The sequence below is a fragment of the Plectropomus leopardus genome, chromosome 8 (genome assembly GCF_026936395.1).
Source record: "Plectropomus leopardus strain MGB_pleo_1.0 chromosome 8, ASM2693639v1, whole genome shotgun sequence".
Taxonomy (NCBI): Eukaryota; Metazoa; Chordata; class Actinopteri; order Perciformes; family Serranidae; genus Plectropomus; species Plectropomus leopardus.
In genome coordinates, this window is record NC_142183.1 from 19,877,841 (window position 1) to 19,895,316 (window position 17,476).

The window sequence follows — 17,476 nt, forward strand, 5'->3', positions numbered from 1 at the left end:
AGCATGTTGAAAAAATGACGAGAAAAAAAAAGCAAGGCTATAGTAAGGCGAAAATGTCAAAATTTGACATGTCCAAAAAACAGCTGAAAACCACTTAGGATAGCACATAGAAGGATGTTATAGTATACAGTGTTGAAAAAACATCCAAAAACAGCTCCAAAAGCCATAAATTAGCATGTTGAAAAAATGACCAAAAAAGCAAGGCTATAGTAAGTGAAAATGTCAAAATTTGACATGTCCAAAAAACAGCTGAAAACCACTTAGGATAGCACGTAGAAGGATGTTATAGTATACAGTGTTGAAAAAACATCCCAAAACAGCCTTAAAAACCATAAATTAGCATGTTGAAAAAATGACCAAAAAAGCAAGGCTATAGTAAGGCGTAAATGTCAAAATTTGACATGTCCAAAAAACAGCTGAAAACCACTTAGTATAGCACGTAGAAGGATGTTATAGTATACAGTGTTGAAAAACCATCCAAAAACAGCTTCAAAAGCCATAAATTAGCATGTTGAAAAAATGACCAAAAAAGCAAGGCTATAGTAAGGCGAAAATGTCAAAATTTGACATGTCCAAAAAACAGCTGAAAACCACTTAGTATAGCACGTAGAAGGATGTTATACTACACCAAAAACACCATTATATGCCATATTTTAGTATGGCGAAAAATGTCAAAATATGACAGGCCCAAAAAAACAGTTTGCATACTTGACATAAAGTCCAACATGTTCTGGCTAGGTGTTTGTCCTTCACCATGGTTGTCCCTTGTCACCGATTCTGTCTGTGACATGCATGGTCAGGATCTCAAGGCGCAGCTGGGAAGAAGAGGTCTGGTTTGGGGACCTTTGAAATTGCATCTCTGCTTTTTGCAGATAATGTGACTCTGTTGGCTTCGTAACACTGTGACCTCCAGCATGCACTGGGGCGGTTTGCAGCCGAGTGTGAAGTGGTTGGGATGAGAGTCAGCGCCTCCAAATTTGAAGCTGGAAAATGGTGGATTGTCCCCTCTGGGTGGGAAGTGAGTTGTGACCCCAGGCGAAGCAGTTCAAGTGTCTTGGGGTCTTGTTCACGAGTTGAATAGAGCATGAGATGGACAGGCGGTTTGGCATAGCGTGTGCAGTAATGCGAGAACTTAACCCGCGCTATATAAATCCAATTTGTTATTATTAATTATTACAATTAGTGGTGTGAATCATGCTCAAAGTTAACTCAAACTGTAGCCAGTATGAATATTAGATATATTTTTTAGTTTAGTATAAAACAAGCCACACCAGCCATATTTTTTTAGATGATTTCAGAATCTTTTTATTTGAAATGTCAGTGTTCAAGAGAAAATAAAACAGCAATATAAATATTAGCATAAAAATAAGAGTAACACAGGGGTATAGCGTGGGAACTAAGCATTTGATAAGAAAGATAATACAGCAGGATAGAGTAGTATTAATTCAGCAGCGGACGGACTTACACATATATAATATTTATAATCATTTGTTCATATGGACAGAAAGAGAATGTGAGGCATTCTTTCACAAATGCACAAGATAAAATCACAGCAAAAGAACATTAAGAGGTTACAGAAGGATAGAAATATTTCCATTTTTTTGTTTTGTTTTGTTTCTTTATGGGGTGATAAAACATAGTAGAGAGAAAATGAACACAAAAATATGCGCAACACATATCACAAGTTAACTAGTCTACGTGTGTCACTTTGTTTACTTATCTAAAGTTGTCTTTAATTCATTTATTTACACTGAAGAGTTAGTTGGCTTCCATGGTGCTTAGTTACTACATTGCAACACAAACTGTTGAAGAACATTTCAGATTCTTTTTCATAATTGATTCTTCTTTTTTTAATCTGTGGTTTTCTTAATTTTCTTGAAAAACAAAATGCAACACATTCCAGTAGTAAGCCACGCCTTGTGGAGAGGGACTTTTATTTTGAAAATGTTGTACGTGGTCCCTACTATACAAACAACTGGCTCATACCATCGACAGGACTTGTGTTTATTTACAGTGGGGAAGAGCCTCATAGGATCAGGGAGTGGAGGGAAGAGGTGAGTGGTAGAGAGGCTGAGGTTTTCTATTGATTTCAAAGGAAGAGGGATATTTGAAAGGGCTCTTGAATGGTATCTCCTCACCAACAGGGACAGCTGTGCTTGGCTCTGTTGACCTCTACCTAGGTCAGTGCATTAGAGAAAGTTTAAGGAGTGGGAAGGTCAACAGTGGTTCCTCTGTACATTCAGTGGGTAGAGCCAAGTTTTTTTTTACCAACCCCCCTGGTAGATGTAATGGTGCCCCCTCAGTCTGTGTACCCCTCACCGCACCCCCCTCCACTCCCCCTGACCCAGCCTGCAAGCTGCCTTTTCTCATGCAGTTATATCTGGCCAGAGGCCTGACAGATGGATGGACGGCAAAGTAAAGACTTCATACTGTATCTTATACAAACAATTCCTCTATGCTATTGAATCATTATCTCCCAAAGGAAAAAAAAAAACATGTCGTGTGTCACATCAGAAGTTTCTTCATCACTTCAGGATAGTGAGGGTAATACTCCGCTGAGACCCTAAAGGCCTGCAAAGTGTCTAGAGACTCCTAAGCACTTAAGTTTACCACATCTATGTGTTTCCCTAAAGACCGAAGTGATTACTACCCCTACATCATCTCATTTTCAAAATACAAACAGTGCATTTTTCTTTGTTTGGCTCTCAGTGTGGGGTAGTGAGTGAGGAAGGACACGCGCTGGGTATGAGGGGGGGGTAGAGGGTGCAGGGTAGCAGGACATGTTTGCGCCCATCTGGAGATGTTAAACAAGATGCCAGTCCCTGCTGCTATACCACCTGCATGGGCAGAACGGCTTGTGACTCTATGACACAACACCATGCCACCCCCACCCTCTGCCAGCCCTTCCTCTGGGTGCATGCTCAGGTCATAAAAAATATCAGGAGATTAAAATCTTATCTTTTTTTAAACTATGATTACAAAAGTAATTTTATTTTTGTGTCAAGTAAATGCTACATGTGCATTATATTGACCTGGGATTGGAGGGAGGATAACAGATTCAGAATGTCCCCCTCTTTGCTTTTGCAATGCATAGTTTGCAACTCTAAACTAGTATATGTGGTTTGAACCTTAAAGAGCATGCAGAAGAGTCTGTAATACCTGTCAAACAGCAGCCTTATATCAGCAGGACTTTTGCTTTAAGACCCTGCAAGGCTGGCCCTATAGGAATCTAATGGATGGCAACTAGCGTACTTTACAACAGCTGACTTTCCACCTCAGGAAAAGAGTACAATAAATCCAACATGATAGACATTAACATTTCATCTCTGAATACATCACTGCGTATAGCCTTGTCATCCCAGCAAGGTTCTTTACACTGAATCTCTTTGTCCAAGTTTGATTTTGCCAAGATAAAAACAAAAAAACAAAAAAAACCCATCACAATAACCCCCCATACCCTGCCAAAATTATCTACCGACAAAGATTATGTGAGCAATACTAGACCTTTAGCACAGCACGGGTTATCAACACCAATAACAGCCTTCAGCACATTCAAGACACTTCTGAAAGAACGATCACTATCCATCTAACGTCCATGTGGTCAAAAGTGAACAGCTGTCATTATTTAGACCGTGGTTAACGTGAGTGACACCAGAGCAGTGAGATACCTTATGGGTAGGGTATAGGGGGTTGAATTTCTCATCAGATCAGGTCGGGGCTGTCATTCCTCCACCTCAAGCCGTCCAACTCTACTTCTTCTCCTTCTTGGTGGACTTCTTCTTGGAGGCAGGGGTCTGGGCAGCCTTGGGGGGCTCGGGCTGGACCGAGGCCTGAGGCGGGGGCAGCGCCTGCTGGGAGGCCTGCTGGGCCGTGGCCTGCTGCTGCTGGGGGTTGGAGGTGAGGGTGGCTGTGCTGCCGGGGATGTACACGTTCTGTCGGTAGTCTGGCACGTGCTGCAGGGTGAACTGGGGGCTGTAGCGGGTGCTCAGGCCCATGGTGCCGGGTCCCAAGGTGGCTGTAGCCTCGCTCACTTCTGGGGGGAAGGGAGACAGAGTGGGGGGATAAGGGGTGAGGAGGGAGAGGAGAGAGGGATGAAACTTGTTAGACAATAAGAAATTGAAAGTTTTAGTGTGACAGTGTTACATTAAAGGAATGGATAAAATGAGATGAAACCGAGATATGTCTGATTGAAGGGAGGTTTTGCGCTCCTCAGGCAGGAGGTTGCAATGAGCTGAACTAAAAAGAGGCATGAGAAGAAAAAATATGAACAAAAGCAGTCCAAGAGGTGTTAAACAGTGGTTAATTGTGTGCAGATGTTTTTGGTCTTCACAGAGACGATGAATCCGTCTCCCCAGCACACACTTCTGGGTTTCTGGTTTTCTATCACACATGCCGAGTGTGCGCGCGTGCATGACGTAGCTGCTCAGCTCATAATTCTCCCACAGCCCCTGCATTGCAGAGCCAGGGACGCAAACACTCCCTTCCCGATCCTGTAGTCCCTCGTAGCCTATATACACACACGTGCACAATAAACACTGTCAAGCTAACAGGCTTCCACAGCGTCAAGCCGTAACTGTAAACATTATTTAATTATCTTTCAGCTCTTTCACAGTACTTTTCACTGACTGCAGAATTGCTGCTGCTGCATTGTGCTTACCAACGCATTGACTGTAAGTACAGAGGAGAGACGACCTTCAGTATTTATCACACGCGCTGTTTGGTCTTCCCTTCCTGATGGCATTAACTGTTCATCCTGTCTGACTTTGTGCTGACATGCAGGTTACCACTATGCCCAAGACAGAGCCTCTTCTCTCTCCGTCTTTCTGTTCACTCCGATGGAAAAATTCCACACCATGTCCGGTGCAGTGTCCAAGAGGGGGGAGGGTGTGATTGTATGTGTGTGTGTGTGTGTGTGTGTGTGTGTAGAGTGAGGGAGACGTGATGTTTTAAATAACAGTGGAAACAATGACTTGAGTCTATTGGACAATAAATCAAATTTATTCCGCCATCATTTCTGAGTATTTTGTGTTTGACTGTCACTGTTTTCAGTGTTGCTCTGTCTGCTTTCAAGGCTTTTTTTATGTGTTTTTTTCCTCATGTTTTTAGTAAGGCTTCCACAGTAAAAGCCCAAAGATGAATCACTGTGTGTCTCCTCAGTTCGGCAGTCACTGCAGGAACAGATAGATAGGGCAGTAGAAGGCTGGCATGCCGCGCAATATGGGAATCTTTAGTTATATATGAGCCTGTAGATCAGGCATGTCAAACCGGTCCACAGGGGGGCCGGTGTGGCTGCAGGTTTTTGTGCCAACCAACCAAGAGCACACAATTTGACCAATCAACTGTCTGAAGACGGAGATCAGTTGATTAAATGAGTCAAGTCTGGTGTGCTGCTACTTGGTTGGAAACAAAACCTGCAGCCACACCGGCCCCCCTGTGGACCAGTTTGACATGCCTGCTGTAGATTGTATATTTTACAAATCTCCATGTAGCTCTATAGCCTTCTGCTTATGATAACACACTGTGCATGCGATTGGTGTCTACAGTTGAAACAGGCATCTCTGTGGTGTTATTGAATTCAACACATAAGCTGTGCTGTGTATCTAAGGGACTGCAGGTAGTTACGTACGTTGTGTAAATGTCAGTTGGAAAATTATTAGCACAAAACGACCACATGGAAACATCAATGTGTACAGAGTGAGCTTTATCAATGAGCAGGTCTTGCCAGTTGCCCTCCAACCAAACGGGAACCTAAATAAATCACCTCTGCCCACGCACCCTCGTTGAGCTTATGAAGAGAAAAAATGGTTTGGAAAAGAGAAAATGGATTGATAGAAAGGAGGAAAAATACAACGAGGAGGTATAGGACTCACCGTTAGCTGCGGCCATCAGGGCCTGGAGCTGCTCAGCCTCAGTTGGGGGCTGTGGCCAGGGGCCAGTTCCCATGGCAACCTCAGGTCCTCCAGTTGCCCTGTGGCGAAAACGAGTAAAGAACAACTGTAAATAACTGGTGGTTGGTCCTCTCCGATGTGTGTGTGTTGCTGTCTGATTTGACAGTTGGTGGTTGATGATGTAAAGGCAAAGCAGCTGATGGCAAAGTACACAGCCTAAGGGGAACTGAGCGAGGAAAACAAGGAGAATGTATAGTTTACAAAACAGGGTGTGTCTCAAACAAACACGCACTCTTAGACACACTCCTGCCTGTCTGCACACAGTAGCAAGCGTGTTCGCGCATTCACACACAGTAAACATGGTGCAACGTTCACACTCTCTCTGGTATGACCATGAGCACTGCGCCGTCTAGTAAATCTGATTAAATATTTAATGATACCACCTTTAAGGGAAATGGCTGTCTGCATAGTCACACATGCAGCGCTCAGTGAGTGCTGAACATTTCCATCTGGGCAAACCTTACCTTCAAAGGCTTGTTTATTTTATGTCTGCAATTTGCATGTGGGGGCAACAAAGGAGAAAGCCGACCTGCCATCTATTATGCTCACCTACTTATTTCCATTCCCACACTTGTGACACACCAACACAAGCTCTAAAACTGACAGCTCTCTATGCTTTTATTCTGGCCCTGCTACTGTTCCCAAAGTGCTAATAAACCTCCATTTTTGGATATTTAGATGGTGGTTTTGATTGACCATGAAACTGCAGTATGTTATCTTTACACTACTGGTACACAATGTCCGAAAAAGAACTACTACATGTCACATCACTTCATTAGAAGCAAAAGTCGCATAAAAATCCCATAAAGCCATCATCGACCCTGCTTCTAAAGTTGTCAGAGCAAAAACAATATATGGTTTTAAGTAATCTCCCAACCTCTTGAACTGTGTGTCTGTTTGTTCAATACACTGGTTATTTGACTTCTTCTGGGTCAAACCACAGGGACATGGGTAAAAAGCTCTGATAGAAGGTACAGCTCCAAAGAGGACAATAAACAGCACATCTGCGTCTCCTACTTTCTGATAAATACAAGCTGCAGTGATGAGGAAAACAGGACTGTATGTATATCAGCAGTAGGGTATAAAGAAGAATCTTTTTTTTTCTATTTAAAACCAGCTGAAGACAAATTGATCTGCTCCAGGAATTAAGAGAAAGTAAAGGACACAACGGAAAAAGTGAAAAAGGAATTCTAACATAAAAAACAGGGATTTGTTTAAGAGCAGGTTGCCAGATCTCACTGCCAAAACTCTGAAGTGGTTTTCAGTTCAGTGCCAGAGAGAGACTGAGGGAGAGAGAAACATGTACGGCCTGTGCCAGGCAGCCAATGAGAAACAGGCTGAGTAAGAACACAGTCAGTAAAGCCAGGGCAGCCATTTTGTGCCTCTTCACAATCACTTACGATAAAAAGGAATGCTTCATTTGTGCTAAATTAGCATCTCCCTGTACTTATCACATCCCGTGGTTGTGTTAAGTGCTTCCTGTGGTCAGGATTATCACTTCCTGTGGGCAAGATTGTGAACTGTGGTCCAGAGTGATGTCCTCGGTTGGCCAGACAGGGCTCTCTTTTTCCTCTGCAACCTCACATGACACGTTTTATCTCTAAGCATGGCTCTCCTTGTGGTTTTGAGAGAAACCTTTAAGACATCATCTCCAAATTTAATGTAAGCCAATTCAGCCAATCACATGGTGCACATGCTGACATCTGACCTCAAGGGTTTTATGTACTGTTTACCTCACTGAGGAAGTTTTCAACCTCTAACAGGCATTTTGTGGAAATCAATCATGAGACAGCTGTCTGCATTCTCTTTGTTGTTGTCGTCAAGTTGGTAAATCACATGAAAAAGCCACATGTGGTGATGTTGAGCTACAACCATCACAGACATACATCAAAGGCGACACTGTACGGTAAGCCAGTCTTCGAGAAGGAGAGAAAACAAGAACTCTTAGAGTAAAATGACTAAATGTATAGCACACATACAAAGGCATAAACAAATCTACGAAACACTGCACGCAAACTCAAAAGTGTCACAGTCCTTTCTACGCCACAGCAGGCATTGTGGCCTATGCACATCGATCAACAAACCCCATCAAACTTTTAGGGAGACTAACAGAAGCTATGGGTTAGGTACATCTACACACAGCACAGCACTCAACTGCAGTGCACTACCTGAAAGATTTTAGACACTCTCTGCCCTTATCAGCTGATCAGCTCCCTCTTTTTCACCAAACAGTGACTTGATAAAACAGAACACTTATCAGCTCCTAAGGACAGAAAGTGACCATTTAGAGTCTACGTCTGAATTAATACCTTGTCCCATTCTTCGGCGTCCATCTTATGTGTGTACCGTATGGCATGTGGGGACTAAAAACACAACATGTTATACAGTCTTTAAGAATCACTGTGTATTTGACTGAAGGCTGGAGTTGGTGTAAGTAAAAAGGAAAATGCTGAGATTTTGTGCCCTAGATCTCAGTGGAAAATATGTTGAGTCTGTCATATCCATTTAAAATACAAGATATGGGAAGTTTTTCCTTCACCACTAACATGAATTATGTCCACTGTGTCCATAATCCCAGTAGTATTCTATAACGACAGTGGTCTGTGTGTGTGTCTCACATTTTCCTGACTTGGCTCAACAGAGCGTTTTGCCCCAGCTGGTATGTTTCAGGCAAAAGCCTTGACTCAGAGAATGTGTTGTGCAATCATTGTTGTGAAAACTGTTACTGCACGCACTCCATTTTAGCCCACGCAATATGGGCAAAAGGCAATCATAAACCATTCACATACACGCTCACTAAAACACAAAAATGAAGGAGAGAAACACAATTCATCTATTGTCTTTTCATAGCAGTTGTGTCCAAAATTAAATTTCAAGTAACCTTTCAGATGGCAGAAGCTGAAGAGAGCACAGGAAGGATACATACGCCACCCCATCCCCCCACTAGCTCTGGTTGCCGTCCCTCATCAGTAGTACTGAGTGATAGCGCACAGGCTCAGAGAGCGCAGAGAGGAGAGAACGGGAGGGGAGGGGGAGGGGGAGTGAAAGCTGCGGCAGCCATTTTAGAAAGCTGCCTGGAAGCAGGCAGAGATGCTCAGTCAGGAGTTTAAATTAACAATCTGAACTCACTGAGCAGGATCATGCAATAAAATCATCAGCGCAGTGTAATTTAAAGCCAGATGGTTGCATTGTGACTTTGATGTCATCTATGCTTTACAATTAGCATTGAAGTTGTTCTGGTCGCAGTGCTCACTACCATCCCCCTCTTCTTTTCTGCCTCATCCTTCATCACTCCCTCTGTCTTTACAATAAGCTTGCCTTCTGCAGCACAACATGTCGTGGACATTACTGAACATTTTATCTGTGTGTGTGTGTGTGTGTGTGTGTGTGTGTGCATCTCAGTGTACTTACCCACTAGGTCCGGGTCTCTGTCCCTGTGTGAAGCGCCAGTCATTGTTGGGGGGTTTTTGCTGTGAAGAGAACAGAAGATGCATCATGAATTGTATGTCTCATTGCAACAGTGAGACGTTTCTGAGGTGTAACTTCGCATTCAAAACATGTTTCTTTGTGTCTGACACATCTGTGTGTGAGTGTGCATGTTTGTCTGTAATTTAGAAAACCTTTTAAGTTTTTCAGTGAGGTTCAACAAAGGGTTACAGATGGAAACAAATATCTGTATGCTCAGGCATCCATGTTGTTCCAAAAGCTGTGGAGCATAAAATGCTGCAGGGGAACACACACACACACACGCGCACACACACACATACAAATAAACACACAAACAGGGGCGCTGCTTGTAAAACAAGACTCAAAACTAAAAACGAAAGGCAAATGATATCAATTTACAGGATCAGAATCTTAAATAGTCCATAAGATGCACAAAGGACCTCTGATGGAGAATTTCTCATCGGGGGACCACACAAAGATCTGTCTAAAATGCAGAATTGAACAGATAATCGGTCAAAAAAATGCAGGTAAAACCAAACTATGACACTCCCACATTACTTTGTATGGGATCAGTGGATGACCTTCCTGCTAAATGAGTAGGGCTCTTATAAGAGTCATTTAATAGATGCAGAGGACAGAGAGAGTCCTCGGAAGATAAAGTCTTTTGATATGTTTATACCAAGACCTCATGGCGATAAGGCAAAGATGGCATCTCAGCAGTCATACAAGCCTCTACGTGCATCTCTACGTGTCCCTCCTACTCTCTATTAAGGTCTTCAAGCCCATTGCGCTCTTGTCCATCTCTATCTCACTGACCATGCCACCATGTCTCTTCCATCTCTCTAGCTCTTCCCCTCTCTCTCAGGCTCTCTTGTTGTGCAGTGATGCGGTGAATAGACCCTTGGCTCGGCTCCAGATTCTGCCGCCTAATCGACACAAGAGCTCCCCGGAGAGAGAGGCCAGCAAGATGATGTGCTGCATTATTAAAAGAGCTGTTCTACCCGAGGGAATGATGGAGAGAAGCAGGAGAGCAAAAGAGAAAACAGAGAGAGAGAAAATACCTGAACAATAGGAACAGTCAAGAATGGAGCATTTGTTAGAATGCAGGTAAACAAGGAACAAATGCACCAGTGAATGGTGACTTACTGAATGCACAAAATGAAGAGCAAAGAGAACACAGGCTGGTAAAACCAGTAATATGGGGAGTAGTGTTTAGTATCAATGCGGACAAAATAGTGACTGCCACCCCGTGAAAAGAGAACAAAACAACAACTTAAATAGGGGAGTGAAAGAGGGGACTTTGTAGTGTCCTTTATAGGTCCTTAGAAGACCTTTTTTCCAATAATACCATTACTGAACAACCTTATCATCCAGTTAGGCGTAAATAACTAATAGTTGATTCAATGTCTGTATCGTCTAAGGATCCGTTTCCCCATGGTCAGATAAAGTCTGCTTGGTTATGTCCTGATAAGTATCAACGACAGGACTCACGCATCATTATTACAATATAAAACCATTGTGGATGAGGATGAGAAGAGCATATTTGAACTCTTATTTTCCATCAGAGCAGAGTGGTCGATGTTTCGAGTCTAAAAATGGACTCAAAGATGTGTAAATGTGCGTGGGCACGCAAGTCTGTCTGAGCTTTGGTTGAGAGAGAAAAAGATCAGCACTGAGTGGAGGCAAACATCCACAGAGAGGCCCAGCATTCCATCCGTGTGACTCGTTCTCACCGCACAAACACTCACAGACACACGCTTGTCATTTTCAAGGTCTAATCCCACTGCAGGCATGTGGAATAAAGGGTAACAGAAGCTGTGCTGGAATATTGGGCCCTGTTGCTATTTTAAGGTAAACAGTTCTGTAATCCTGCATGCTTCATTTTGACAGCTTGGCTGCACTTTACACATCACCAGTTGACAGGTAAAATCCACAAGAAAATCTCCTCGAGCTCAAGAATAAAGTCAAACTAGGGGACTTCATCCTTTCACTCAACTGAACCACAAACTGTTAAGAGTTGCAGTGTGCGGACAACAGTTGCCAGGGAAAAAAATCTCAAGCCAGGTTTAATGGCATGCAGGGCTCAAAATCTAATTGACTTAAGCTCCAATTATCTGAGCATCTTTAGATGTGCTTGTTTTTTTTGTTGTTGTTACATAGTCTCTGAGGTGAGTCTATCACTTGAGATGATGAGATGAAGATATTTAAATACACAAGCCTTTTTTTTAAGAGTGCAAGCTAAATTTAAAAGGCAGGAAGTAGAGAGAGAAGGTCAAACCGACTGCTCAGGGAGAGTAGGCCAATGGAGAGAGATGAAGGGATTACAGTTCTGGCCTGAATTCTCAGCCAAGAAAAAGACTTTCATACCAGCCTGGAAGCTTTATACACTGTCTGTGTCCCTTACATGTCTGAGTTGAACCAAAGAGCTTTGAGGGCTGCCCAGGTGAATTACAACCTGACTGATTTCCTTTGCTATCGCAACACAATGTCTGTCAGTTAGTACTATCGTCTTAAAAGATGAGATGGATATTCATTATGTGAGCACTAGGCTGGACTGATAAGCACATGGGCACATACAAACTTTACTAAAACATCTGTTTTACTGCTGAACCACTTCTCTGACATGATACACAAAGGTTTATCCAGGTGTCAAAAAATAAATAAAAAAAATAAAATTAATCTCGTCCTTTTCTCTCCCTCTGAGAAAATGGTGCAAAAAAAAAAAAACACAGTACATGCTAACACCTACTTAGCACACACAGGTCCATCTGGTACTCTTTGTGGAAGATTCGGTTTCCTAACACGTACACAAATTGTAGTGGTGTTTTAAAAAAAAACTGTGGCTGGATTGCACCTGGTGCTCTGTCTAAAAACAGGAAGTCGTATCTGTTCTGTTGCTAATATAACCTTTAGCACAAAGGATCTCACCCATAAACGATTATGCCACTAGAAATCTAAATATATAGAAAATAGCATGTGTGACTACTAAAATGCTGGATCCATTACCTTGTTAATTCATAACAAGGGGAAAAGCGGAGAAAAGCATGTGTGGCGCTTGATTATAATATTCCTATCCCTTTAACAAACATCATGACTTCACTTACAAAACCCTTGAGGACAGCTTTTTTTCTCTGAGCCAGTTTGTCACATGCACAGCTTCATCATCCATAAAAAAGTTTGTTTACAAAACACTTGGCCTAACTCAGTGCACGTGCCAGCCCTTATAAACTCCCACAGACTCAAAGACTGAAAATTAACATATGTTCATGGGAATATTTAAATCCTGCAATGAATCTAGGATTTTCCTGGTAAAGAGAGGGGAATAATTGCAGCAATGACATCAGGATTACATGCCATGTTCCTGTGTTCACTGAGCCAGAAAGGTCAATTAATCATGGGAATATTTCTCTCTCAATGCAAAGGCTGATATGTTGAAGGCTAAATCAAAGCAATTTTTGATTTATTTACCAATGTTTCTTGGAAGAAATCTTTAATATAATTTAGCACTTTAAAAAGATTAAAAAGAGTACCAAAACAGCACAATGCAAATTTATAGAGGATACAAAAAAGGGTAGTGGGAAGTGACTGACAATTGGTCACTAAGGCCCCAGGGTCCTGCTAAAATTACACACCAGTGTAGGCTCATCTTGCTTGATACTGTGTAAACACAATCTCACACGCAGTCATACAAACACCCACAGTGCTCTAAAGCCATTATAGCCAGCGCCGTCTGTCGCTATTGCACACGTGCGTAAAAAGCCATCCTTCCTTTCTCTTTGTCTATCCCTCCCTCTCTTTTCCTCTGTTGTCCTCGTTGCACACGTGTCACTAGAGCAGGGAGACAGATGGTACCCTGCTGACCTCCGGGACAACCTAATTCAGCACACAGAGTGTCCATGTAAGAGTTATGAGAAATCAGCCTGTGAAACAGGAGATTATCATAGATATTGAACAGACACTAGGATAAACATCCTGTTGTGTGGAGAAGAAACAGCCATCACCAAAAATACAACAACATCTATAATGACCTTGAATCAAACTCTACATTAAATAGGGCATGGCTGAGGATGAATGCGTCAACTTTTTTTCATGACATCCCCAAAAGTGACGCATTCTGGTGAGCACACAGTCAGCCATCTTCTCTCTCTGACAGTGCTTCCTTTGCATCAAAACACTAAATGGGCTGTCTGTTTCTTATGCGTGTGATTATCATTGGGTTAACTGTGCTTCAAACCCCATTCTGAACACAAGGAGAAAAACTACCATTTCTAACCTAAGAATCTGAGAATGGAAAATAGAAATGTCTGTGTTGAAGTCACATCGCAAAAAAAGCCTCATGTGATTCTGAGTCCTGGAACCAATCACCAAAAGTTCAGAGGACAACAGGAAGTCAGGGGTCAGGCCATTGACCCCATGAATTCCTGTTTTTCAGCTACTGCTTTATTCTTTGACTCCCCCCACCTCACTCCTCTTAACATTTTCTTTCCTTGGCCCTTTTCCTCTCCTTCACCCACCCCATCTCTCCCTCTGTCATCCTGTCCCCCTCTGTCTCCCAGCCATTGCACTGAGCCAACACTGCAGGATATTTTCATCTGTCCATCTCCTCCTCTCCATCTGTTAGAAGAGCTTATGTTTCCCCCTTCTCCTTCCTTTGACATTTCTTCTTTTAGCGACTTTCTTTCTGCCTGACTTTATCTTTATCTGTACTTTTCTTATCTGTAAGGAACAGTTTCTCTGACTATTACTGGGAGTCAGAGATACTTTCTAGCCTCTGGTCACATTAAAAATTAAGAAATTCTTCACTCTAACCAAACCTATCTAGTAGGACAACAAAGCTCAAAGAGCTGTTTCACTATGCAGAGAGTTGGCATCCTGCTGCTAAAATGAGTGAGTTTTGAGATAAAAATACTGCAGAGCTACGTGACAGAGGAAATCTAGGTTAGCACTCTGCTGTCAAGAGTTAAAACATCAAAATGATGGTTTTAACCCGTTCATTCTATAAATACACCTTTACAGTATCAAAATTGCATGTGACAACCATTTCTTGCCTTCCTAAATGCATTTCTAGACCCATCTGTAGACACTAAAACACCCGCACTGATTTTATCCCACGATGGCATATCTCACCAATGCCATGCTTGCTCTCCAACATAATCCCTCACCTCACTGACTGAGTTCATAAGGTGCTTCCTGCTGAGTGTCGTGCTGAGCGTGTTGTTGGTACTCAGCATGGGCGTCTTCATAAATACAAAGTCACTCCTGCTGGATATGGTGGAATAGCAGGGTCTGTAGGTGCGTGTGTGCAGCTCCTGGGGGCCTCCCACAACCTCCATATAGCGTATGGGTCCATCAGTGTTTAGCTGCAGGTGCAGGTCCTTGCTTGGCCTCTGGTGGTAACGGCTGGACCTGTGGCGACCGTAGCAGCAGTCAGAGTCTCCCAGCCCAAGGCTGCGGCGCCTTAGGCAGCACACCATGAGGACAACAAATGTGACAAAGGACACAGCTGACACACAGGCTAAAGAGATGATGAGGTAAAAAGTGATGTTCGGCATCCCAGTGCGGTGGTTGATGGTTGTGTGGCGAGGGTTTACTGGAGCATCGTTGGTTGTGCCTTTATCATCCACAGTCACTGTAATGTTAACAGAAGTGGACTTGGGAGGGTCGCCATTATCCTGAATGATGATCATGATGTCATAAGTTGAGCCCCTTTCCTCCTCTGCCCACTTGCGGGCTGTGCGGAGTTCACCGGTGTGTGCCCCAACACGAAACATGCCAGAATTTGGTCCTGGGGCGATGGAGTAAAACAACCATGCATTGTGCCCACTATCTGCGTCCACCCCTACAAGTTTATTTATGTAGTACCCCGGGCCAGCAGAGAGAGGCACACTGAACTGTAATCCTTTGTCTTTTGGGTAGGGAGGGTGCACAACCATTGGCACATTGTCATTAACATCCACCACAAACACATGCACTGTGACGTTGGCTGTCCGTGGGGGCACCCCAGCATCCCGGGCCTGCACCTCTATACGGAAAGCCTTTAGCTGTTCATGATCCAGAGAGCGCATGCTGTAGATGTGGCCACTCTCTGGGTTAATGTAGACATACGAGGAGATGGGTGAGCCCTGGACCATGCTGGGAAGGATGGAGTAGGAGATGCGAGCATTGTCACCAAGGTCTGGGTCGGTGGCTGAAACAGCAGCAATGGGAGCACTGGGAGCATTGTTCTCTGGGATGTCCACAGAGTATGAAGGCTGAGAGAAGATGGGGGCATTGTCATTTACATCAGAGAGCTTCACCACAAAGGTGGTTTCTGATGAAAGGGGAGGGGAACCAGCATCAGTGGCCTTGATGACCACTGTGTACTCTGGGACAATCTCACGGTCCAGGTTTCCAGAAGTGATGAGGCTATAATGCATGCCAAAAGCTGAATTAAGTTTAAAAGGCAAACCTGGTGGCACAGTTAATGTAACCTCCCCATTCACACCAGAGTCCAGGTCCCGAGCACTTATGAGTGCTATCACAGTCTCTGGTGGTGAATCCTCTCTGATGGGACTGGTGAGTGACGTCAGTGTCACCTCTGGTGCGTTGTCATTCACATCAATGATGTCCACTATGACGTTACAGGAACCCTCCATAGCAGGGGAGCCACCATCTCTGGCCTGCACTGTGATGTGGTATGCAGAAGCTTTCTCATAATCAACATCACCCTTCACACGGATCTCCCCGGTTTTAGAATCCACACTGAAAAGGTTGAGGACACGTTCTGGTGTGTATTTACTAAACAAAAAAGATATTTCTCCGTTGTTACCTGAATCAGCGTCAGTCGCGTTCAGTTTTGTAACTAAAGTGCCCCGTGCCACATTTTCTAATAGCTTAACTTTCTTCACCGACTCGTCAAAGACGGGCGCATTGTCATTAACATCCAGAATTTTAATGAGCATAAGTGTTGAGCCAGATTTCTCCGGCTGACCTCCATCTACAGCAGTGAGCAACAGGCGAAATGAGGCCTGCGACTCCCTGTCCAGAGGTTTATCCACCACTAGCTCTGGAAACTTACTGCCGTCACTTTTAGTTTCCACTTTCAAAATAAAAAAGTCATTTGCTGCGAGATGGTAAGTGCGTAAGGAGTTGGTACCCACGTCTGGGTCGTGTGCGCTCTCCAAACGGAACCTTGTGCCTGGAGCGGCCGCCTCTGATATCTCCAGAGAAATGTTGCTGGTTGAAAACTGCGGTGCGTTGTCATTCACATCCAGAATGTCCACCACGACTCGTTGAATTTCTAAAGGATACTCAAGAAGTATTTGAAGATGTAGTGAACATGCTGAGCTCAATTCACACAGTTGTTCCCTGTCAATTTTTTGTTTGATAACCAAATCGCCGGTCGCCTGCTTTACCTCAAAATACTGCGTTGTTGATTCAGAGACCACCCGCAATCTTCTCTGAACGATCCCCTGAGCAGAAAGACTCAAATCTTTAGCGATATTCCCAACGACAGAGCCCGGGCTTAGTTCCTCCGATACGGAATAGCTGAGCTGAGCAGACGCACAGGAGAGGCCAGCTAGATAGAAGCAAAGCCTCCACAGCCTCCCTCCTCCAGAGCGCTTCCTCTGTCTGGAGTCCATTGTGCTGCGCTCCGAGGATCGGAGAACGGGAAAGTTTTCAACTTCTTCTTTCACCGTAATGTATCCATAGTCGTGTTAAAACGAGGCTGCCAGGCTTGACGGGAAGGATTTCCGTTTCAAATAAAGAGCGACGGGAGGTTTTGATGTGATCATGTCAGCCGTCTTTTTAGAAAAAAACGAGGACGGAAATCAAAGTATTTGTGCCTTCACTGAAACTCTCAGCTCTGTCTCCTCCGCCTCGCTCCCCACATGGGCGGGGAGAGGGCAAAGAGGCCTCCCCCCCTCATTGGAAGAAAGGGCTGGACCAGCTCTGTCACAACTCTCTCTCTCTCTCACACACACACACACACACACACACACACACACACACACACACACACACACACACACACACACACACACAGTGAAAACTTTCCAGTGACTCCACTTCCACTGACAGGCAATTATCAACCCAGTTCT

At 43.7% G+C, this 17,476-nt stretch overlaps 1 protein-coding gene across 1 annotated transcript; it reads right to left on the bottom strand.

Annotated features, from left to right (window-relative positions):
* Positions 1 to 1,279: 1,279 nt before the first annotated feature.
* pcdh2g6 (protocadherin 2 gamma 6) lies at positions 1,280 to 17,017 on the bottom strand. The gene is made up of 5 exons (XM_088081420.1): positions 14,558 to 17,017; positions 9,360 to 9,418; positions 8,258 to 8,311; positions 5,871 to 5,968; positions 1,280 to 4,033 (listed from the first exon to the last, which is right to left on the bottom strand). The coding sequence occupies exons 1-5, from the start codon at positions 17,015 to 17,017 to the stop codon at positions 3,750 to 3,752; spliced, it is 2,955 nt and encodes a 984-aa protein (XP_087937546.1). The 3' UTR covers positions 1,280 to 3,749.
* Positions 17,018 to 17,476: the final 459 nt, after the last annotated feature.

What these genes read in the sequence shown, in the direction of transcription:
- pcdh2g6 (XM_088081420.1), bottom strand. Translation starts at nt 17,017, where the DNA reads ATGGACTCCAGACAGAGGAAGCGCTCTGGAGGAGGGAGGCTGTGGAGG. An exon ending in TTATGAACTCAGTCAGTGAG is followed by an intron (nt 9,419 to 14,557) that starts GTGAGGGATTAT and finishes TTCTCTTCACAG; the next exon opens with CAAAAACCCCCCAACAATGA. An exon ending in CAGAGACCCGGACCTAGTGG is followed by an intron (nt 8,312 to 9,359) that starts GTAAGTACACTG and finishes TTGTGTTTTTAG; the next exon opens with TCCCCACATGCCATACGGTA.